A 22,258-nucleotide genomic window follows, 5' to 3' on the forward strand; every position below is an offset into this window, starting at 1 on the left:
CTTCGGCTCTACACCACACCCACATCCACTCCCACCATGTCCCCCGTCGACGACCGTATCAAGGAGCTGCAGGAGAAGATCAAGGCCCTCAAGGTCGCCAAGCAGGATGCCAGCAAGGAGGTTGACGAGATGAAGGCCCTCAAGGCTCAGCAGACCAAGGACAAGAAGGACGGTCCTGCCGGCTTCCAGCTCAAGGTGCCAAAGGGTACCCTCGACCACAAGCCCGCTGCCGCTCTGCTCCGCAAGAAGATCTTTAACACCCTTGAGAACATCTTCACCACCCACGGCGCTGAGACCATCGACACTCCCGTCTTTGAGCTCAAGGACATTCTCGCCGGCAAGTACGGCGAGGACTCCAAGCTCATTTACGACCTCCAGGACCAGGGCGGCGAGCTCTGCTCGCTCCGCTACGACCTGACTGTTCCCTTTGCCCGTTACGTCGCCATGAACGGTATCACCTCGATGAAGCGTTACCACATTGCCAAGGTGTACCGTCGCGACCAGCCCGTCATGTCCAAGGGCCGCATGCGTGAATTCTACCAGTGCGACTTTGACATTGCCGGCAACTACGACGCCATGGTCCCCGACGCCGAGATCATGCTCATCCTGACCGAGTGCCTCGAGCAGCTCGAGATTGGTGACTTTACCATCAAGATCAACCACCGCAAGATCCTTGACGGTATCTTTGAGCTCGCTGGTGTCCCCGCCGACAAGATTCGTGCCATTTCGTCGGCTGTTGACAAGCTCGACAAGCTGCCGTGGGCCGACGTCAAGAAGGAGATGACCGTCGAGAAGGGTCTGGACCCCGTCATCGCCGACCGCATTGGCGAGTACGTCGGCATCAAGGGTGAGGGCCGCGAGGTCCTTGCCAGGCTCCAGGGCGACGAGAAGCTCAACTCTATCCCCTCGGCCAAGGCCGGTCTCGACGACATGGCCATCCTCTTCGACTACCTTGAGAACTGCTACGGCATCCTCGGCCGCTTTAGCTTTGACATGTCCCTCGCTCGTGGTCTGGACTACTACACTGGTATCATCTACGAGGCTGTCACCGACGGCTCGGCCCCCGCCGCGCCTGCTGCCGCTGCCGCCGAGGGCGACGCCAAGACCAAGGGCAAGAAGGCCGCCAAGGTCGTCAACGAGGACGGTGTCGACGAGAGCGCCGTGGGTGTCGGCTCGATCGCCGCCGGTGGTCGCTACGACAACCTCGTCAACATGTTCGCCGAGGCTGCTGGTTCGAAGCGTTCCGAGCTCGTCCCCTGTGTCGGCGTCTCGATCGGTGTCGAGCGCGTGTACGCCATCCTCGAGCAGCGCCGTCGCGCCGAGGCCGCCAAGCCCCGCTCCAAGGAGACCCAGGTGTACGTCATGGCTCTCGGTGGTGGTCTCCTCCCCGAGCGCATGAAGTTTGCCAAGCAGCTCTGGGACGCCGGCATCAAGGCCGAGTTCATGTACAAGGCCAAGCCCAAGGCCCCCGCCCAGTGGGCTGTCGCCGACAACGACCAGGTTCGCTACGTCGCCATCCTTGCCCCCGCCGAGCTCGCCAAGGGTATCGTTCGCATCAAGGAGCAGGGTGTCGAGCGCGAGGCCGGCCAGGACAACGGCGAGGAGGTCGAGATTGACAAGGTCGTCGAGTACCTCAAGCAGCGCCTCTAGAGTGGTAGTGTTTTTGTCCTGAGACGAGACATTGTCTCGACGAGGATCTTTGAGAACGCCACGGCGTGTGGCACCGAGGCGCCGCAGACGCCCGAGACGGCCGTGGCGAGTAGAGGGGTTATATCATGCACAATCTGCCGTAGAGAGGAGGGGGAACGACTGACCAATACTGACATCATGAGTGTGCAGGGGCGCGTTGTTGGGGTGACATATAACTGTCTTGCCCCATTTTCCCATCGACCACTCACCCTCGGTACCATGTTCTACTCACCATCTGTACCGATGGACCCGGCTCACCTGGCACAGTTCCTGCCTTCACCCCCGCCTCTCAGGACGCAGAGTCCACCCTCTATGGACGTCGCCAGCTCGCCTCCACCTTGCAAGCCAGGCCGCACTCCCACTCGTGACAGCACCTATGATTGGGAGGAGGACGAGACTCTCCCTCGCCTGCGGTACGACGACCCCCCGCGTACCCCTACGCCTATCCCGCCATCACTCCCTCCTGCTCTCACCCCACCGGTCCAGGCTCCCAAGTACACACCGCCATACCAAACAGTTCACGCTCCGACTCCTCACCCGACTCCCAATGGTGTCCTTGACTTGCTCAAGTCGGACTGTCGGGCTTCCCAAGGAATTACACACACGCCCCAGCCTTCGGTTCCCCCACCCCTTCCGCCCCGATCCCCGCAGCGCCCCTCGCCGTCCCCGGTCCAACCGCCGCCATCGGGACTGGCCCCCCGCACCACGCCCTCGATTACGCGTGACGGTCGGCCTTGCGAATGTACCTGCCACCGCCCAATCCACGAAACCATTCACAAGCATTACCCATATCACGCGGAAGAGTACCGCGCGTACCAACAACGGGTCAACGCGCGAGACTGCCAGCACGATCACGGCCACCAGCACGTCGAGACTTTTCATGACCGCGAGCACTGTCCCGATCCCTACTGCTACAACTGCCATGCGCCATCCCAAGTTGTCGAGTCTCCCACAGAGCAGCAACACATCCACTACAACTACCCCCACCACGAGCCTCGTGACAGCGTCGCACAGAGCTTGGACTCGGTCTATTCATCACAACACAGCAGCAGTCTCGATTCCTACATTTCCTCTGACGGAGGCTACTTTGACGTCTTCAACGGCTATCGCATCGACGCTATCCGCGGGTTTGACGGACACACGGCGTCCGTGGTCGAGTTTGAGGACCAGCTCCTGTCTGCGTGGGATGCGCTGCAGCGCATCCAGGTATCGGGTGACCAGGACGTTGGGCTTATGTGGTCCCGAACGAGCAGTAAGTCTTTCATAGCAGGCAGCTTTGCTGAGCAAACGTTTTGCAGATGGCGGTCAAGTGGCCGAAGTCCCTAGTGCCACCGCTCCCGAGGAGATGCAGCGCCTCGCAGCCCACCTCTTTCTCCACCAACCCCGCATGAGCCTGGACGGGACCGAGGTGCTTGCCAGCCCCTATGACCGGCTTGCAGAGGCCAAGCGAACCAACCCCATCCCCGAGCTTTCGTTTACAGCTGTAAGTTTCTCCCCCACTCCTTTGCGTGTCTCCGCTGATATCCGGGAGCCCCTCACCAACGAGGACATTGGGCCGATGGGCGAGACGCCTCCTTCCCTCGGCGACCGTACCGGCTCACCAGTGCCACGCACGAGCTCACCCTTGGGCCATTCCGGGTCTCCGAAACCTGAAATTGTCCGCGACAGCTCGCCAGCGCCGTTTGCGCTCTCTATTGGGTTGCATGGGCCGAATGGGTCTGTTGTAGCTGTGCTTGTTCCTCAGAATACCGAATGAGATTAGGATGTGGCGCTGCAGCATGGTTGTTGGCTCGGCGCCCATGGTGGCTGCGAGACAAGTTAAAACGTGGCTGTTGATAGAGATTTAGCGACATGATATGCACACACGATGCCGTTCGATATCAGATACCAGATCAAAGAGTTGCTGTGTGATCATGTGCAGGTGTCCCAGCCAGTAGCGAATAGCTCTTCCCAATGTTACAATGGGATGATGTTGCTTCAGGGTCATCTTTGTACAGACCCAGATACATATGTGCAGACCACTATATGCAGTACAGTACAGGGGGCCTGGGAAAAGATCTTTGTAAAGACAAAAGACATATCCAGCCAGCACACGAGCCACCGCCAGCGACGTCATGATAATGTCAGAAGCTGTATACAAGGATGATACCTATTCCTCGTCAGAGTGGGACGTGTTATACAGGATATGTACCAATTTGACTCCTTGCTTGCTTGCTCGCGGCCCTCGTCGAGCAACGGTAGCCAGAGGGGGGAGTCGAGCTAGCTTGTGGAGGAGGGGTGGGGGGCGGCAACACCTGCTGTGAAGCCTGATTCAAGGCGGCCCTCTTGCGCCTGGAAGGTTCATGCGGGGCCGTTCCAAAGGCAGAGGCGATGAAGGGAGGTGGCCGGGCTGTGCTGGTAGCTTGGATTGCGTTGCGCAAATCATTCAAGTAGTTGACCAGGGTATCGAACACGACCCTCATGTCGGTGCCAGTAGTGGTGGTGGTAGCCTGGAAGTCTCCGCGGGACACGTCGTATAGGTACGTCATGTTGTCGCCGTCTTTCTTGTGGACGTGGAAAGTGGTGGTCTCCGCTGCGAGGGGCACTTTGTAGGTTTTGAGGCCAAACATCAGTGTTTCTCCTGCACCCTTGTGGCGCAGTGGGAAGTTGATCCGATCCTGTCCCTCCTCAGCCACGATCCGGCAGACGTAGCTGCCTTGCGCGACCACGCGCTGTCGGTCAGCACAAGACGTGTGACATTCACATACCTCAACGGCCGTGTTCACCCATGACTGCCACTAGACAATGGGGGCAGACTAGAAAGTCAGCTCTTACTCAAACCCAGTGAGGAGACTCACACTCTGACCGATAACACGAGCCGACGTTGAGGTACCGACGGGAAGGTTGGTTTGGGCTGTTCTGGTGATGTTGGGGGGCGGCGCTGCTGTCGTTGGGGATACCGTGAGACTCGCTGGAGTAATGGGGGTGTAGGGAGCTTGGCAACACGTGCAGCGTGCAGAGCCTCGCGGCGCTCAATGTCCCTCTCGCGGTCGGAGAGCTTTTGATCCGTTTGGGCCAACACCATAATGTCTTTTACGTGAGCTAGGTTGGCGGGACTGATTATTTGAGATGACTATCCGTCAGCCCATGTAAATACAAGCGCACCACGGCTGTCTTGGGTTGAGCGACCCACAGACAAACTGAAACCAATGAACTGTGAACTAGACGCTGTTGTTCTACTCATAGTTCATGATTCGTGAAGGATTATGATGGAGGACAAGTACGGAGGGGGAAGAGCGTTCCAGGGAGATGGGGAGATCGATGGGGACGCGGGCAGCACTTACATGCCACGCCGCACACTTGGCGGATGAGAAGCAACAGCTGCGCCCTATGGCCTCTGGCAGGTTGTGAAGCAGCTAGAATTCACGAGTGCGCCCGCTCCACAGGTCTGGACAGTCTAGTCGAGCACGCATGGGTCACTTGCGTGCCCAAGCACCTTCTGCCACACAAAACGGGTAGGCGGCCAAAGTCATCGTCATACCACAGTCTCCTACGTCTCTCGCATTGTACCCAAAAGAACACAGGCGACAGTATCCCAAAGGACGGCGTACTTCCGTCACTACGCTGCGCATGCCATGTAACAACGCCAACAGCGCATCGCGTCCCCCAATACCACGTTCCCGATCCGGGAAACACTCGTGCGGTAGCTTGACTCTTTCACGGTTGAGCCTCCTCATCACGGACCACCGACTCACAGACCTCCTGCTTGGACTCACAGACCTCCTGCTTGCTTCTGTCCTCGTGGAGTGTTCGCCGTGTGCCCCCTGGTGGTTGATGGACCTTGTTGGTCGTCGTCGTCGACGTCGTGCTGGATGCATTTGGTTGACGTTCTCTTGCCGTTGCAGTTCACACACAAACATATACGTTTGCCTAAATCATGTCTGCTACCCACAAGCGAAAGCTGTCTTCCTCCTCCAATGATCCAATGAAGGGGGTGACATCAAGCCGACCAAGCTCTCCCTGGCTGAACCCAACCCTGCGAAGAAGGAGCGCACCCCGTCATCGTCCTTGTCCGTTCTTTCCGACAACTTTGATGAAGATGAAGAGCCCGAAACCGTTCTGCAGATGCACTTGGACGACGACGACGAAGATGATGAGGTGCCTCTGAACAAAAGCAACATTGCCGACATGTGTCCAGTCGACGAACAGCCGGCTGCGGCGACGCCGACGGTCGCGACCCTAATGGACCGCCACTGCGAAGACTACATCAAGGACCGTCTCGAGAGGTGCCAAGATGCCATCATCAATCTGGTGCGTCCATATAGTACATACAGCCAGCTCACCGACAGGCTGTCCTCTCCTCCGCTATGATCTTCAAATTTCTTGTGGCCGATGGTAATGGCATTTTTGCCCTCGATGACAACAACTTCCTCCGCAAGACGAGCCGCTTTGGTTCTTCGCTCCGGGACATGTTTTTGGACAAGTACATCGACTTGGGGAAAAACCAATGCAGCTCTTAGTTGCGGTGCACGCTATATTGCTCGACAATGCCCCTGCTGTCGTATGTCAAGCATACCAGAAAATGGTCGACAACGGATTGGACTGTCTGCCCCTGGACGAGATTTTGTCAAAGGGTTCGGCTGCTAAGCTTGCCCGAAACGTCACAGGCCTCTACATTCGCTGGGTCATTATCAACGGTATCCTGTACAAGTATCTCGGAATCTCGGTCGACATTGCAGGACGTCAAACCGGCCACAGCCCCAAAGGCGTCAACCATCTGTGCATCTGGTGCGTGCCCTCAACGATGAACACCACCCGGCTTGGAAGGCCGTTGTGTTTGCGCACTTTGGAAACCGCAAGTTTCATGACCAACCTCGTCCAATCCTCATCGCGATGGAGACCTTGTCACTAGGTAGTCTTAGGTGCACGTTACACGACGAACGCGATTTCGGTCTTGTGGGGAATGCTTGCAGACGTGCCATGGATACTCTGAGAGGGTCCAGGATCAGACAAGACACGGTGGTGGTGGGCGTTGGAGTGCGCACGCTCGTCGAGAACTTGCTGACGACGGTCCAGGTCGGCAGCTTCAGGTTCGAGCTGTTTCCTGAAAGCGTCGATCACAGGCTGCATTTGTTCTGCGTTCAGGACAGCCATGCAGTCGATAAGGTCAGAGGCGTTCATGGTCATGGTGAAAGAAAGGGAGTAGTGTTGGCAGGTGGCGAAACGAATGGGAGAGTAGGTGAAGACCAAACCTCTCCGCGACACTCACGAGCAAGGAGGTATGTACTGGTTACGGCGTCCCCTGCGCATGTCGCATGATGGCTTCCTCTGTACGCCCGCTTCCCAGGCCCAACACAAGGCACAACGAGTTGCTAGCTAGCTGCTAGCTCTAGCCAAGATGGACCAGGCCCACCTGTTTCCAGATGGCGATGACGATAGCACATAAGACGTCGAGCTTGGAGCATGACGACGGCCAGCACGACGAAAGGGCGTCCAGACGAACTGCGCAGTCCTTGGAGCATTGGACAGAAGGTGGCCAGGTGGGAAGAGCAGGTGCCGTCAGTGCGGATGAGTGGGCGTAGTTTTGTGTGCGGCTCAACAGGCCAACAGGCGCCCCCCGCCGCTTGGCCAGACTCAGCGATCAGCTTTTCTCTTTCTCTTCCTCGCCCACTACCTCAACGTCTTCATCTTGTTTTCACCTCTAATATCTCCACCAATCATCATTCACTATGGAAACAGACAGCCAGCACCCTCCCGCCGAACCCCCCCAGTCGCAAGTGACAGACGACGCCGCAAGTGGCTCCCGACCCCAACCGTGGCCACCCGTATGGTGTGATCAGCGACCACCCACGACGGTAAAGGTGTCTATAGAAGTCATGGTAGCTTTTATGAGGGTAGCTGGTCTCAGGGCTCGTGTCCAGTACCAAGAACAGCAACTGGAGCAACAAAAGAGGCTGATCGACGCCATCCCTCCTGCCCGACCTCAACGCGTGTGGAAACGGAAGAGGACCCGCAAGTCGCAGAAGGTAGACATGAGGATGTGTCGGAGAACAATGACAGCTAGGCTTACCTCAACAGGAAACGCAGCTCGCAAAAATCATGAACGGCTCGGAACCGTGAACGGCACCGACCTCACCTCCCTCTCCTGCACCAAGCCACCGAAGATCGTGGGCACATCCTGCTCAAGGTCGCTGAGGTCGATGATGACTTTTCCCCTGAAAGCGTCGTCTTCCACATCAGCGTCCATGGTGGCGCCTCATCGTGCTTGTGTATTTCCTCGACTTGTGCGGGCCCGTCAACCCAAACGCAGGAGTGCCACTGCCAGGATTCCTGTCCCTGTGACGGCGAAAACGGCTTCCTGTACACCATGCCCAGGACGGACTTCCAGGGATCAGTGAACATGGGCCGCTTTGACAGTGCCGTCCAGTACATGAAGCAATTGGGCGACCCTTCAGTACCCAACGCTCCTCTTCCGGCTCCCAACGCTCCTCTTCCAGCTCCCAATGCTGCGCTGCTGGCTCCCAATGCTGCGCTGCCGGCTCCCAACGCTGCGCTCCCGGCTCCCAATGCTGCGCTTCCGGCTCCCCAGTCTCCCAAGAATGACACGCCCGACATTCCCAGGCCCCCTGGATGCCAGCGGCTGTCGGATTCGCAGGTGGCCGTGGTGAATGCTGCCCAGGATACGCTGTCAATCTGCTTAGGCAGCTTGCCCTCCTTGGCGGACTTCCGGAGACAGGCGGCACAATCTGCAGATCTAAGCGAGCCTACGACGAGTGGGCCCGATGTGAACGACACAGCGGCACTTTCGCCAACCAGCAAGCCTCAGTAGGCGAACGCAACAAGCAGGCCAGCATCTTGAGCGTCGCGCTCCCTCCTTGACAGGCCAGGCCAAAAGAAACGAAGCAGGTAGTATATGTCCATAGAACAATGGATCTCAATGGCAGCACGGGTCTGCTTGATGCATAGCTGTACACAGTCTGGATGTCACAATCGCGCGCAAGCTGTTATTAATGGAGTCGTTGTCACATTCGGCCGTTCAAAGTCTGAGTCTGCGCGTTGTTGTCCTCGGCTGGTATGTCTGTCTTGAGTAGCGGCAAAGGTTGTCAAAGTGGGTACCGTCCTGTTCAGGCTGTAGGAGGGAGCGCTGTACCAAACAAAAGTGGGGTCGCAACCACAGGGGTCGTCATCGAGCAGGTGCTTGTCAGACTGGCAGTGGTCACAGCAGCGGGCATAAGTCTCGTTCTTGCATCTCTGTGCGCCTGTGCGCCTGTGCGGTGCGCGGTGCCCACTCGTGTCGCGTGTCTCCACGACGGGCGCGTGTTGGGGCGCTCACACAAGCGCCTTCTGTTATCTGCATCTTTGCACCGCCACGGGGCGTTCAGCTCGTACTTGACTACCCTAAGGGCTGGGGCTAACCATTGTCGTGGTCGATGGGACGAGGGTAGGAAGTGGCGAAAAAGCAGGTCGAGCGGAACGACAAAGGACACCAAGGGCGTGTGAAATGTGAAAAGAAGAGCAGAAGTGTGAAAAGAAGAGCAGAAGTGTGGAGCTGTGGAACAGGGGACAGCAAGGGGCAAAGGAGGTGTGAGAAGTGGAGCGTGTGGAGTTCAAAGGGCGCACAAGAAGTGGGAGGGTGCGCAGCGGGTGGCGGGTATGGCTAGCCCACACACAACAACTCCACGACGTCCACAACATAACTTCCTTTTGCACTCACACTCAACCCATTCACCTGCCTCCTCCTTACTCCCCTTCAAATGGAAATCACCTGTCAGTGCAAGCCTTACGAGCGAGTGCGCACGATGGGCTTGGTCCCCGAGCTCCTACCGCCACCGCAATTCCCGGTTGGACTTCCACCAGCCGGCTCACGGGTTGGACTACACCCCAACATCGGTCGGTGCCCATTGAGGGGCTGTCCTTTGAAAGGTGCGGCGGCCAACCCAGGCCACATCCTCCTCCATGCACGCCGCAACCTGGCCGCGCTCTTCCACATCGAGTACACCAAGATTACCAATGTGTCTCGTTGCCCATTTGTCGACTGCGAAGACGGACCCTTCCAGAATGTCGACGATCTAGCATGGCACCTTGCGAAGCACTGTGCCACCGCTACGAGCAAGAATGGCTTTGTCTGTGGCATCAAGACAATTCATGGAGTTTTCGGTGTTCAGTATGTTCTACAGTCAGTGCTCAATGACGATTAACTCATTTGCTAGACTGCACGAACGGCCCTTGGCTGAGCAGCACCTCGAGCGCTCTCATGGATTCCTGTCCTACACAGGTCACGACATGCCCTTGACGGTGGTCCGGTACTGCGAGTTCTGCCACCAGTGGTATGTTATCTCCCATAGCGTTGGTTGCGTACTGACGTGCAGGGTATTTGGTCGTTCCACCGCCTTGCAAAACGATCACATGCGCTCTCATCTTCCTCTTGTGCCGACCCTGCTTCAAGACTCCCAGTGCTGTGACGGGTCTATCCCCATGAGGCGACTCTGTCCCTTCTGTCTGGGGGATACGACGCTCTTTGCTTTTGATCGCCTTCGCACCTTGTGAGTCTCAGGCTGCTTAGCCGCTTCATAATGACTCCCTTTGGGCGCCAAGTTGACCGGCAGTTCCGACCAGAAGGAACAAGGCCTGCACACCGCCCAACACATTGCCGTTATGGAGGACGACAAGACCGTATCATGCCCTTTCACATCCTGCAATGAGCACGACCTCTCTCCGACGGCATTGATGGGCCACCTTGTCCAGCAACACTCTCTTCGTCACATCTGTAAAGATGGCGTCATGCCCAACGACCTGTCAGGCCTTGTCTCCCGCAAGAGTACTCAACAACCTCCGCCATCCATAACCTGCCGTCATGTTGACTGCCCTGTCACCCATCATAACAGACAGTGGATGGAGCAACATGAACGCCAACCACACACAGCTTGCAGAGACTGTAGCCTTAACAGCACGAGCGACCTCCACGAGCAAGAGGACCATCTCTCCAGCCACCATGGTACCGCCCCTTCCCACGACCAGCTGTCAGCGAGCCATGTACTTCTAGTACTGACCCATGCAGTGGCTTCAGCGAACACGAGCTCCAGCTTCTCGATGCATTCTACATTGAGCTTGGACCAACAGCCTTCGAAGGACGGCTCGGATTCATTCACAATTTACTGCCCCAGTACCATCCCGAAACGTTGAAGCACCTCATCAACACCAATCTTGACCGCTGGCGGCGTATGAACGTGGAAGTACTTCGTCCGCGTCTGGCGCAAATGTATCAGACGATGGAAGATGAGGGGCGCATGTTGACAAGGGAGCAGGTAATGGGTATGGGATATGGAGCCCTTCGTAGGACGGCTGTTGCTGAAGACTCAGAGAACGCCGATGATGAGAAGGATGAGAAGGGCAAGGGCAAAGCAAAGACTACTTGATTATTCCCCTCGACTAGCCATACTGTATGTAATGTGACAAATGTAAATAAAAATATGTTCCTACACTACCCTATGCGCCTCCTGGGTGGAGTGTTCAAGACGTGGCTCCCTAACTCGCTGATCGCTGAAGACACACCACAAGTCACATCGTTAAACCATTCGGAAAATATCGCAAAATTCAGCAATAATCGAAAATCCCCGCATTACCCCACTTTACAGCAAACCACCGAAGTCAAAGTTGTTCATTCCTGGGAGAGGTCAATCGTCCAACGAATCAATTGCTGCAGGTAAAAGCAAGTGTACAAAGTTACAGTCTGGTGCGGTGAAGCACGATACGGCCAATATGTATTGACCCCGAGGACGTGCTCCACGGGCCTCGGGGGTTGTCGGCTCCGGGTACAGGGACATGCTTCCAAGAAAAATGAGGGTGACCTGTGTCCACCAAGCGTATGGCCTCTTGTTGTCCGTGGTAATGACCACAGGAAACGGCAAAGTCAGGATGGGGCTTTTCGTTGCGCAGGTCCTTGAGCTTCTGTTAGTAGCGCTCGTCGACCACCTGTGCCCTCGTGCCGAACAGGTCGCGTATAAGGGCAGCGGCGCGGACCCTGGGCTTGGTGTGGCCTGCTACGAGGGGGGGGGGGGGGGGGGCAAGAGGTGAGGAGCCGGTGGCTCACTGGCTGTGGCGAGGCAGTGGCCACTAGTGGGAGCTGGGCACCGCCCCGAACACGTTTGCGTCGCGCCACTGCTGGCCCATATCCTTGTACTCGTGGAACAGGATACTCCAAGTGGCGAGGAGGTCGTCCCTACGCGGGGCGGTGAGTCCGCTGGTCGATGTGAGGGCGCGGGGGAGGAGACGGAAGTACGTGTTCACCACGTTGACTTGCATCTTGTTCAGACGGCTAGTGAAGCGACCGCCGCCAACAACGAGGTTCTCCATGGATGCCAGAACAGGTGGGGGCATGTCCGTGAAGTTGCGGTTGCCAAAGTGGCAATACACAATGGCGCTCCAGTCGGCACCGCTGACGCCCTGGGCCGCGCAGAACTCACGGATGAGTTCGTTGACGCCATCGCGGTCATGGCTGTACTGGCGTGTCCCCATGTCGATGGAGAGACCCAGATACAGCAGAAGCATTCCAAAGAACTCGTACACGCGGAGGTACAGACCGACAGCATGCAGGCCCCTGGCACGCCTGGCAGCTGCGATAACGTTGTTGAAGGGGAGGGCGTTGCGTGTGGGGTCGTCACGCAACGTCTCGTGGTCCTTGCGGACAGCCGCACCTCCGGCGTGGAGCATGATCGTGTAGGACTTGTCGAGCAGCTGGTGCTCTTGACCGTCATGGCCCACATGCGTGGTCTTGAGGAACACGTCGCGCATCGACGAGCCGAACGGGAACGACTTCTTGACGAATCCTGTGGCAGCGTCGAAGACGAACAAACCGCGCGAGTCCTCCGAAAGAAAGAGCTTGATGCGGGGAAGGACGGAGAAAGCCTGTTTCAGTCAGCGATGAGACTAAGGTGATGGCCACTAAAACGGAATCTGTTCCACTTACCACGTTCTTGATGTCCTGATGGCAGCCATCGTACGCCTTGTTCACCCACGCCTTGTTCCACTCATCAACAGCGGCCGCCAACTCGTCGGCTCGGCCCAGTTCTGCCATGGTCATGGTCATGTCGATCTTCTCGAGCTGGACGATGTTGGTCGCGTCGATGGTGACGACGCTGATGTCGTCAGAAGAGAAGTCCGTAGCCCTAAGGGGGTTCAGAACTGGGTACGACATGCCCAACACTCACATGGAATTGCTCCCATTGTCAGAGGGAGGGGAGGGGTGCCTTGATGGCGAGAATTTTGAAGGTGGTGAGTGGGATGGGGAGAGAAGGCAGGATGGTGGGGTGGAGGTGGAGGTGACTTGCATATAAATGGGGGCGCGATGGTCTGCCACCCAGCTTGCCACGTAACGCGGTCGGCGGCGGCCTCCAACCTTCTGCCCCGGGAGAACAGGATGTGGCGGATTCAGCACCGGCTGGCCGCGAGCCTGGGGTCTTGAACAAGAGCATTGTCACTTACATGCCTACCGAATCATGCATCTCGCACCGGATATTCAGGCCCCTTATGCAAAGAGGATTTAGCAAAAGGCCGAAAAAGAAGATCCACCGAAAGGCGGATTGTATGTACGAGTGTTAGCACGTTCAGGGTCTGGGGGGACGGAGAGCTCCGGGCATAGCCTCGCCCTCGCGAGCTCAACCCTCCACACTTGGCCACTTGGGGCACACTGGCGCGTGTGGCCAAGAGTTCGCTAGAAGCAACAGAAGCATGCTAGAAGCCAAGGTTACGCCCTCGTTCGCGACGGTATGCGTGAATTCGTGAGTGGTTGGGCCAGGGGCCGCAGGGCGGTGATGTGGTGGTTGTGTGAACTGATTTGGGGCATCCCAGCCACCAAGACATGCCAGCACATTTGGATCTCTCAGCGGCGGGTCATGTATCCATTCTCCTTGGTTTCTAATGGCCAAGGGAAACAATTACATGATTGCATAGATGAATGTACAAGAAAACAGGCGTCTTGAGGTCATTCTGCACGTATCGAGTTCTCAAAGGAATGTGTAACGGGCCTTGAACAGGAGTCTGCGCAGCACTCTGCACGAGTCATCCCATTGCTCCTTGGGAGTCCCGAGGTCCTTGGTCTTGTCATCGAAGTCAGAGCGTTTCATCTGGTAGAGCTGGGTGTTCGTCTTGTCATCAATTACCGCGATCTTGGCTGAGCCGGGAGTAATGTTCTCGTCGTGGTCCACAATACGGAGGCGGACGCTGCTGGCAGCCTGGTGGAGGAGGGGCAGGTAGACGATCTGGCCGTTGTCACGGCCGATAGGGACGCTGGAGACAGGAGCTGAGATGTTGCTCTTGTGTTGTCAGCCCAGGTCAACAGGTGGACGATACTAACCTTGAACTTGCCGTCTTGCAGGGCTACCCACTTGTTCAGACCGATGTACTTCCGGCCATCCATGCCTGCAGAAACGACAGAGGTCTGAAAGGGAAGATCAATCGCCATTGTCAACGTAGTTACACGTACAGGTCCCTTCTTTGACCTCTTCTTGGAGCGATGGCGGCCAATGCGACGTGGCTTGACAATAGGCCCAAGATCCGCTGGCACCAAGGGCTCGGTACGTGGCTGCTGAAAGCCAGCGCCCATGGCAGACAGCTGCGCCGTCGTACTCTTCAAGTATTCGGCGTCTGCAGCGAGCTGGACATCCAGGCGCTGCCTTTGGGCCTCCAGTCGTTCGTCGAACTCGTCGGTAATCAGTTTGAGCTCGTCGAGTGTATAGCTTCCTATGTTCATGATAACGTTGTCGATCTCATCGCCTATGTCTTCGCTGTCGCTCATGGTGGTATGTCTTGGGTGGGAAGGACGTGGGTGAGTCAGAGGATAGGGTTGTTGTGAGAATGGGAAAGGGGACGTGAGAAGACTGAGGAGAGGTGGTGACGTGCAGCTCGACGGAAGCGGGCGCAACACCCTCGCGTACCCACGTCACTTGGGCCATCGTGGAACTCGATGGAAATGGGCGCAAGGTCGTCAACTGTCCGTCTTCTCTCGTCACCTCCTTCGGCACCGCTTTCAACACTTTCCACAACACCACTCCTCACCATGAGCGACAACCATCCTCCTCCTGCTGCTGGACCTCAAGGAGTCCCGGAATCCCCGATGGCCACACGCATCAAGGCCGTCCTTCACTTGGATGAGGGTGACGACGTCAATGCGCTACTCGCCGAGCGTGAGCAGGGACTTCAAGAGGGAGGGGAGGCCGTTACGAAAGAGGAGCAGGATTTGGACTGTTGGGGGGAGCAACTCCATGGAAGAGTGCCCACTAGCCATCGCCCACCACCCAAGCTGCTCCCAACTGCCTCTACGTCCCAGCCGGACCAAACCAACTACACGTATACTCGTAAGTGCCATGGCGGTCGGGCAGTGTTCACTCGTCCGTACCTGACAGGCGTCTCTGCAGAGACCAATTCCTCCGTCAATCCCGCTTCTCAAGTCACCCTCAAGGAGACTACCATCCAACGTCTCCTCCAGCTCATGGGGAGGGAGGCCGTTCTCGGCCAGCGCCGCAATGATGCCGCTGTCCGCGAAGGAAACATCAAGTTGCCCGCTGGCATGACGCTCGGCGATCGGGAGTCGAAACCACCCAAGGAGGCCAAGCAGACTAAGAACAACCAGGAGAACAGTGCGTAGGCAACCTAGCGTTCTGAACGGTTCCCCCTCTCCCCACTACCAGCCCTTGAAGGGAACCCATGAGCTCTGCCTACAACACCGTGGATGCTGACGGTTCCCAGCCTATGCCATGTCACCTGACGAAACCGTCGCCTCAGACCCGATTCTGACATTCACGTCAGAGCAGTGGACTCGCCTTACAGACGTGGCACTGCAAGCCGGAGCGTTGGACTCAATGGACAGGACTTTGAGGAGGCGCGAGGCCAACGCCAGGTCACTGGTTGGCGCCACCGACGAACCTGAGGAGGACAGTGGCCCGAGCCAATATGAGCCTATCGACTACTCTGGAGTGCTTCGGTTGGCCGTGGTCCCGACCAACGAAATCGAGACGGCGATCACAAAGTTGGAGAACGATGTACAAGACCAGAGAAATAACATGTCTGACCGCGAGCGGCGTGTTGCTTCTCTTGAAGAATCGTTGCGCAAGCCCGGCAAGGTACGTGCCAATGCTCACACCGTTGCTCCGCCATTGACAACATTCAGATGTGACGTCTCACCCTCCTTTCATCGACTTAGCCCCATCTGTCCATACATTCGCCTTGTCGTGTCAATGTCGACGACTGTGAACTGTGATACACGCTTTCAAGCGAGCCAAGAGCAACAACTTCGAGACCAACAAATTCGGGCACCAACTACGGGCGCTTGAGTGACACAATGTGGAATTATAGGTATGCCACCAAGCGCGTAAACACGCGTACATGCGAGGAGAGTCTCTTCACCCGAGGAGGAACCAACAGGTCGACCCAAGCCCCCTGACTTTCCACGGTACTCCTCAGTGAAAACAGGTCTCGTTACCCATTAAGGATCGATGGAAGCGGACTGACTGAGATGTACATATGTACTACTGTCCACATGCACATGCACCCGATCTTGTGGCTGTGACTGCCCGAGCAAACTTCCATAACACGTCCATCAACATGCTATACATCGTGAACACGATATGTGGTGACTAGTTGGGAGGAAGGTCTTTAATGTACAGTGCCAGCGATAGAATCTCGCGAGCCAGCTCTATTTCTTCCTCGGGTGACCTTTTGGAGATTCCGTCGCCAAGGGTGAGTTTGCTTGGCTCGTGGTGCTGGGAGGGGTCATCGACAATACCTCCCTCGCATTCAATCATCCAAGGTGACTTGATGTCCAGCATCGCCTTGGCGCCGCGCTCATGGTTCTGATTGTCAACCATTTGATGCCTGAAAGGCCACTCACATCGGGGAGAAAAGCAGAACCCGGAATGCGGTATGTGAGTATTGCGTCGCGAACCTTGTCGAACAGTGGCATTTGCACCAGTTCGTCGTTGCGGACAATCGGTTTCAGACGGAACATCCAATAGAGCAGCTCGGCCGTCTCCTCCTTGGGGTCGCCGCCCTTCAACAGAGCAGAGTCCTGGAAGACCTTGATGATACGGCTGGAAATCATTTGGGCTGTAGGTTAGAAACCCTTAGCGGTGAAGGTGACACCTGTTTGGGGGACAGTGACACTCACGCAACGAGGTGGCCTGCAGAGGCAGCTCCAAAGCTCCAGGACGTGCAAATCGGCCCTTCCTCCAGTTCGCCACGCATTCGTTGTAGTAGTGGAAGAGGGCGATCCAGGCCTTTTTGCAACGCTCTTCCATGTCGGTAGGGGGAGGAGGAGGATGGTCGCCCTCCATGTGCAGCTGGAGAGTGGTTTCATCCTCGAGGTCGTTACTGCCATCGAGGTCTTTATTCTCAGAGGAACCCCCAGGGTGATCGGTGTCCAGACGGATGCGAGTGGATGGCGATACGGCAAGGTCGTCGTTCACCTTGTCGCCGCTGGATTGTCAGCTGCAAACAACCGACGCTTAGTTTCTGTACTCACGTAGTCTCTGCATGGACGACCTTTGTGACCTTGCTAGCATTGGCAGTTGCTGCGTCAGGAGAAGAAGCCCTGCGTTTGTGCGTAGAAGGCATTGGTTCGAGATAAAGTGTTCTGTTGTAGAGACTGTGTGAACTGAAAGGTGAGACGACGACGACAACCCAACACCCTCCAGCACGACAAGAGGGGCTACGCCCCGGGGCTTCCGATGTGAGGGCGTCCAGTATGACGAACTGCTGGCCCTTGCGCAAAAGGAGGCCGCAAGATCAGAAGCAAGCGGGGCTGGGAAGGTCTGTGGCAGCCTTGAGTTGCACACGCCCCACGACCGGAAGACTTTATTTTCCTCGTCGTTTGGTGGTGTTCTGGGTATGCTGGACACAGTGATACAGTGATATCGGGGTCTGCAATCCGCCACCATCAGCTAACCATCTAATACGGCAAACAGGGTCAGATGGTTGTTGAAGCAGTCGCTGAGAGTAAGCATGAGCCTGATGGTGCATGGGTATTTGGGTATTCGGACACGGCCGCTGTGTGAATTAGTAAAAGGGGAAGCTAGAGAAGAGGGTGACTGGACTCGACACGACCCGACACACACACACAAAGGGAGAATAACGGGACAAAATATCAATATAAACGGTTCCGCCCAAACATGTCAACACACGGACAACATTTCATTCTGTTCTCACCACTTGTCTCACTACCATCTCTTTCAGCACACAGCACTTGTGCAACATGTCTTCCTTCTTCAAGGCTCCTGCTCATTTTCTGCCCACCACCTACTGTTCGTGTATAAGACGAGTGCTATCTGACAGCAGATTCGCCGGTGCTCGCTCAAACCGTCACCGAGTTCGACCTGGCGCACCTTCTCCACCTTTGTGAAAGCTCCCCAAACGTCAAGATGCCCACATCGACCGAGACTATCAACGATATGGGCGAGATTTCCAACATGGATGAGATGTATGGGATGAACGAGATGGACAAGATGGCCGAGCTGCTGGAAATCAGGGTGAGTTGAAGTCGGCAGCTCCGTCGTCTGACATCCAGATCCCCCTGACCTCTGCCGAGCTCATGAGACTCTTGCTCGCCGAGGCCGAGGACCGCGAAATCGACCTGGGCGAGACCCACTGCAAGTCGTTTGAAGAGGTGCTCCCTGCTCTCGGGTACACAGCGGAGACGGTCCCAAAGTTCCGCGACCAAGCTCCGGACGTCGATCTTGCTGGTACGACGGACTACGCCACTCCGTCGTCGTCATCTACTCCGACCCCTCCTCCGCTTTCGTTGCCTGCCCAGGGCGCCGTCATTGTTGAAACCCGCGAGTGTCGCCACGACGGATGCGACAGGGTCGGCCCCGTTGCCACCATCGCCAAGCACGAGGGCAGGCCTCATGTGGATTGCACCGTGCCGCTGTGCGGCGCACGCACCTCGGTCCTCCCTCGCCACCTTGCCACGGCGCACACCGAACTCGAACGCATCCCCCCTCGCATGTCGCGGCCTCTCCAGCCCCTCGAGTGGGAGATTTTGGACATGGTATGGGTGACCCGGGGCAGCTTCCGCGGCTTTCTCCCAGTCATCCAGAATCTCATGCCCGACCTCACTGTCGCCCAGATCCACACCATCATCGAGAAGCACCAGAACCGGTGGCTCACCATGGACTGTGCGGCTCTGCGTCCCCGCCTCGAGGAGATGCTCGCTTCCCTTCCACGGGTGTAAACACATGCCTTCGGAATGTTTGCCTGGCCGAAAGGGGCCCCTCTCGTCAAATCGTTCTCGTCTGTGGAACATTCTGTGCCATTCATTCGCCTGTCCAAGAACCAGGTTACGCCTCTTTGCCACTTCCCCGTTTGTAGTCCGTCCGCCTCATAAGTCTGTTTCAAGTAGTAACGTCAGAAGTGAAATGATTGTCATGTGATTAGCTTCAGCACCATCATCATTGCTTTACCGCGCGCAGCAGTGCGTCCTAACTCCAAAGGTTGCGAATGCTGTGAAAAGATCAAGCAAAGGACATTGTTTAGGTTAGGTTGCTGCCATAACAGGGTGACTGGTCGTAGTCGGATAGAGACAGTAGAGTTCTCCCTCGTAACGTTGTAGATCCTCATGCGGTATTCAGCTGTGTGCACCCATTGGCATCTAAACCACTGCTGTGTTTGGACTAGCGCCACAGGTGTGTGGGTGGGGTCTCGTCACGTGACCTGGGCGCAGCCAGGAGGCAGGAGGCGAGGAGGGCATATATCCTGTATCCTCCACACCAGCACGCGCATGAGACGGGCATCGGCTGTCTTGTTTATCTGTCCTGTTTGTCCCTTTCCTGCGCGGGGAGATACTACTACTGGCTTTCTTGCTAATAGTGTGTGGGGATTTCCATCGACGTCCCGAACCAAACAATTTCCGAAAAACACATGAATTCAGGTGAATTTCCCGGTCCGCGCTGAACTCGTGACCCAGCATTTCCCGATAGTCACTGCCTCATCGCTCAGCTCTAACTCTCACTGAGGACCTGGGAACTTGCTCTCCCTGGGCCTTGAGCCCATGGGGGTCCATGTCCTTATCATCTTCCTCAGGACGGTCGGGGCTTATCATCGCACGGCCATGCGGCTGTCTATTTTGTGTGCCACCTTATCGTACCCAGTGCTGTTCTGGGAATCCTAGCCATCCTGGGATCCTGAGATGATCAACGTCACATTTTGTGTATGTTCCAGGTGGTGCTCGTTGTTGTTGTTGCTGTTGTTGACGATGCGCGATGCAAGACGTTCCATGAATCCAGATCAAGACAACACATCGACGGGACCAAATACAATTTATCCGGTTTAACCGGGAGTGGCACTCCACTCCACTCGTCGATCCATCCCTGATGTTCAACGTCCGTGTCCTCAACAACAATCTCCATCTGCAACGACGTTCTGCCTCGATTCTTTCGCTCTCCCAGCTCTCCTGCAACTGCTGAAGCTCGGACAATAGTTGATATTTACAAACAGTTGCATGAAACTGGCAAACCGGCTAAAAATGCTAATCACACGGGGCACACCTGTGTTCCCGCGGTCTATCGTCCCAAGAGGTCTAAACTGGCTCTTGAGAACAAGAATTGAAGGTGGTGCTCTACCACCAGTCACCCTGGTCGCGCATGGCGTCAACGACCTTCTTGAAGCCGGCAATGTTGGCTCCAGCAACGAGCGAGGGGACAGCGGAGTCGGCGACGTGAGCCTTGGCGGTGTCACCTGATCACGTCAGCAAAAGAAAACGCCGATCTTTAAAACACTTACGGCAGTTCTCGTACGCAGTCACCATGATGTTCTTAAGCTTCTGGTCGACCTCCTCCGAGCTCCACTTGAGACGCTGCGAGTTCTGACCCATCTCCAGGCCAGAGACGGCGACACCACCACAGTTGGCGGCCTTGCCGGGAGCGTAGTAGCAGACACCCTGCGACGACGAGAGCGAAGCGACGCCCGAGCGAGTGGACTCGAAAATGTCGATAGCCTCCTGGGTGCAGCCCATGTTAGAGCCCTCGGCGACGTAGCGGACACCAGCAGCGATGAGGGCCTTGGCCTCGTCGGCGGAGACCTCGTTCTGGGTCGCGGAGGGAAGAGCGACGTCGGCCTTCTCGACAAGAGTCCAGGGGCGGGCACCGGCGTGCCACTCGAAGCGGCCCTCCGACTGGAGGGTGGTGAGGGGCTCACGGCGGAGCTTGATGTCGGCGATGGCAGCAATGTCGGCGGGGGTGAAGCCGGTAGCGTCCTTGGCGACGAGGGCACCGGTCGAGTCCGAGAGGGTGAGGACGTGGCCGCCGAGCTCGATGACCTTGAGGGCGGCGTACTGGGCGACGTTGCCGGCACCCGAGATGAGGACGCGCTTGCCCTGCCAGTCGGTGTTGTCGAGGTCGCGGAGCATCTCGGTGACGTAGTAGACGAGACCGTAACCAGTGGCCTCGGGGCGGATGAACGAACCTCCCCAGTCGGCACCCTTGCCGGTCAGGATACCAGAGAACTCGTTCTGGTAGCGCTTGTAGGCGCCGAAGAGGAAACCGATCTCACGACCACCAGTGCCGATGTCACCAGCGGGAATGTCGGTGTCGGCACCGATGTGACGCGAAAGCTCGAGCATGAAGGCGTAGCAGAAGCGGCGGATCTCGGCGTCGGTCTTGCCCTTGGGGTCAAAGTCCGAACCACCCTTACCACCACCCATGGAGAGGCCGGTGAGAGCGTTCTTGAAGATCTGCTCGAAGCCGAGGAACTTGAGGACCGAGAGGTTGACGGTCGGGTGGAGACGAAGACCGCCCTTGTAGGGGCCGAGGGCCGAGTTGAACTGGACACGGTAACCGCGGTTCACGGCGATGGAGCCGTCATCGCGCTCCCAGGTGACACGGAACTGGATGATACGCTCGGGGATCTGGACGACCTCGAAAGCACGGCGGTACTCGGGGTTCTTGGCGAGGAAAGGCTCGATGGTCGAGGCAATCTCGTTGACGGCCTGGGAAGAAAAAAGTCAGCCAAAAGGCCTTTTTTATGTTTCATCCGGCCCGTATAGCCGGATGTGTGTGTGTGTGTGTCGCGGCCACTCACCTGCTGGAACTCGGGCTCGGAGGGGAGGTTGGACATGTTGACTAGGTGTTTTTGCGGGGAGAGAATGGGATGAGAAAAAAGCCAAGAGCAGCGGGATGGAGCTGTAGTTATACGTCTTGCGATCCACGGTCCCACCGGCGCCCCCGGCTTCATTCGGACGAACTAGGCCCGACGCACCAGCGGCACGCTGAACGGCTCCACCCAATAACGCACACCGATAGCGCTGCAGCAGCGTTATCAGCTGCCCACCGCCAGCGAATGGGGAGCGAGCTGCAAAACCCACCAATCATGGCCTGTTCTCGCGGCTTTGGACGGTCAGGAGAGCAGGTGCGGCGTTGCAGGGCCGACGCAATGAAAAACGCATTGCCGCCGTGGTCGGCCCGCCCCGCATCCCTGCCGTTGGCCCCGCAAATCCTCCAGCTTCTGCCTCGAGCTTGTGCCTCTCCAGGCAGCACACGCCAGCACGCCGGCCACGGCCGACACAGGTCGACCGACCGTTCCGGCGGATGAGGCGGGCGAGACGCGG

The 22,258-nt window shown here is 57.1% G+C and overlaps 12 protein-coding genes across 12 annotated transcripts; 7 read left to right on the top strand and 5 right to left on the bottom strand.

Moving 5' to 3' along the window:
* Positions 1–36: 36 nt before the first annotated feature.
* Positions 37–1,650, top strand: HTS1 (Cytoplasmic and mitochondrial histidine tRNA synthetase; the record flags this gene model as incomplete). The annotated part of the gene is made up of 1 exon (XM_028620989.1): positions 37–1,650. The coding sequence occupies one exon, from the start codon at positions 37–39 to the stop codon at positions 1,648–1,650; it is 1,614 nt and encodes a 537-aa protein (XP_028471728.1).
* A 258-nt stretch (positions 1,651–1,908) lies between these two features.
* EHS24_005467 (uncharacterized protein) lies at positions 1,909–3,445 on the top strand (the record flags this gene model as incomplete). The annotated part of the gene is made up of 3 exons (XM_028620990.1): positions 1,909–2,941; positions 2,988–3,172; positions 3,221–3,445. The coding sequence occupies 3 exons, from the start codon at positions 1,909–1,911 to the stop codon at positions 3,443–3,445; spliced, it is 1,443 nt and encodes a 480-aa protein (XP_028471729.1).
* Positions 3,446–3,863: 418 nt separating this feature from the next.
* EHS24_005468 (uncharacterized protein) lies at positions 3,864–4,912 on the bottom strand (the record flags this gene model as incomplete). Its single annotated transcript, XM_028620991.1, has 3 exons — positions 3,864–4,466; positions 4,527–4,663; positions 4,834–4,912. The coding sequence occupies 3 exons, from the start codon at positions 4,910–4,912 to the stop codon at positions 3,864–3,866; spliced, it is 819 nt and encodes a 272-aa protein (XP_028471730.1).
* A 693-nt stretch (positions 4,913–5,605) lies between these two features.
* Positions 5,606–6,188, top strand: EHS24_005469 (uncharacterized protein; the record flags this gene model as incomplete). Its single annotated transcript, XM_028620992.1, has 3 exons — positions 5,606–5,662; positions 5,713–5,979; positions 6,018–6,188. 3 exons carry the CDS (start codon positions 5,606–5,608, stop codon positions 6,186–6,188), a joined length of 495 nt encoding a protein of 164 aa, XP_028471731.1.
* Positions 6,189–8,035: 1,847 nt separating this feature from the next.
* EHS24_005470 (uncharacterized protein) lies at positions 8,036–8,497 on the top strand (the record flags this gene model as incomplete). The annotated part of the gene is made up of 1 exon (XM_028620993.1): positions 8,036–8,497. The coding sequence occupies one exon, from the start codon at positions 8,036–8,038 to the stop codon at positions 8,495–8,497; it is 462 nt and encodes a 153-aa protein (XP_028471732.1).
* Positions 8,498–9,467: 970 nt separating this feature from the next.
* EHS24_005471 (uncharacterized protein) lies at positions 9,468–11,084 on the top strand (the record flags this gene model as incomplete). The annotated part of the gene is made up of 5 exons (XM_028620994.1): positions 9,468–9,832; positions 9,879–9,995; positions 10,038–10,211; positions 10,275–10,688; positions 10,736–11,084. 5 exons carry the CDS (start codon positions 9,468–9,470, stop codon positions 11,082–11,084), a joined length of 1,419 nt encoding a protein of 472 aa, XP_028471733.1.
* A 697-nt stretch (positions 11,085–11,781) lies between these two features.
* Positions 11,782–12,862, bottom strand: EHS24_005472 (uncharacterized protein; the record flags this gene model as incomplete). The annotated part of the gene is made up of 2 exons (XM_028620995.1): positions 11,782–12,573; positions 12,635–12,862. The coding sequence occupies 2 exons, from the start codon at positions 12,860–12,862 to the stop codon at positions 11,782–11,784; spliced, it is 1,020 nt and encodes a 339-aa protein (XP_028471734.1).
* Positions 12,863–13,670: 808 nt separating this feature from the next.
* Positions 13,671–14,461, bottom strand: EHS24_005473 (uncharacterized protein; the record flags this gene model as incomplete). The annotated part of the gene is made up of 3 exons (XM_028620996.1): positions 13,671–13,979; positions 14,021–14,104; positions 14,150–14,461. 3 exons carry the CDS (start codon positions 14,459–14,461, stop codon positions 13,671–13,673), a joined length of 705 nt encoding a protein of 234 aa, XP_028471735.1.
* Positions 14,462–14,722: 261 nt separating this feature from the next.
* Positions 14,723–15,838, top strand: EHS24_005474 (uncharacterized protein; the record flags this gene model as incomplete). The annotated part of the gene is made up of 4 exons (XM_028620997.1): positions 14,723–15,020; positions 15,081–15,302; positions 15,412–15,785; positions 15,833–15,838. 4 exons carry the CDS (start codon positions 14,723–14,725, stop codon positions 15,836–15,838), a joined length of 900 nt encoding a protein of 299 aa, XP_028471736.1.
* A 460-nt stretch (positions 15,839–16,298) lies between these two features.
* On the bottom strand, positions 16,299–17,274 carry EHS24_005475 (uncharacterized protein; the record flags this gene model as incomplete). The annotated part of the gene is made up of 4 exons (XM_028620998.1): positions 16,299–16,514; positions 16,553–16,767; positions 16,829–17,136; positions 17,183–17,274. 4 exons carry the CDS (start codon positions 17,272–17,274, stop codon positions 16,299–16,301), a joined length of 831 nt encoding a protein of 276 aa, XP_028471737.1.
* Positions 17,275–18,077: 803 nt separating this feature from the next.
* On the top strand, positions 18,078–18,889 carry EHS24_005476 (uncharacterized protein; the record flags this gene model as incomplete). The annotated part of the gene is made up of 2 exons (XM_028620999.1): positions 18,078–18,185; positions 18,224–18,889. The coding sequence occupies 2 exons, from the start codon at positions 18,078–18,080 to the stop codon at positions 18,887–18,889; spliced, it is 774 nt and encodes a 257-aa protein (XP_028471738.1).
* Positions 18,890–20,272: 1,383 nt separating this feature from the next.
* On the bottom strand, positions 20,273–21,768 carry EHS24_005477 (uncharacterized protein; the record flags this gene model as incomplete). The annotated part of the gene is made up of 3 exons (XM_028621000.1): positions 20,273–20,391; positions 20,437–21,640; positions 21,733–21,768. The coding sequence occupies 3 exons, from the start codon at positions 21,766–21,768 to the stop codon at positions 20,273–20,275; spliced, it is 1,359 nt and encodes a 452-aa protein (XP_028471739.1).
* Positions 21,769–22,258: the final 490 nt, after the last annotated feature.

This window comes from Apiotrichum porosum, assembly GCF_003942205.1.
Source record: "Apiotrichum porosum strain DSM 27194 chromosome Unknown scaffold_23, whole genome shotgun sequence".
Classification (NCBI taxonomy): Eukaryota; Fungi; Basidiomycota; class Tremellomycetes; order Trichosporonales; family Trichosporonaceae; genus Apiotrichum; species Apiotrichum porosum.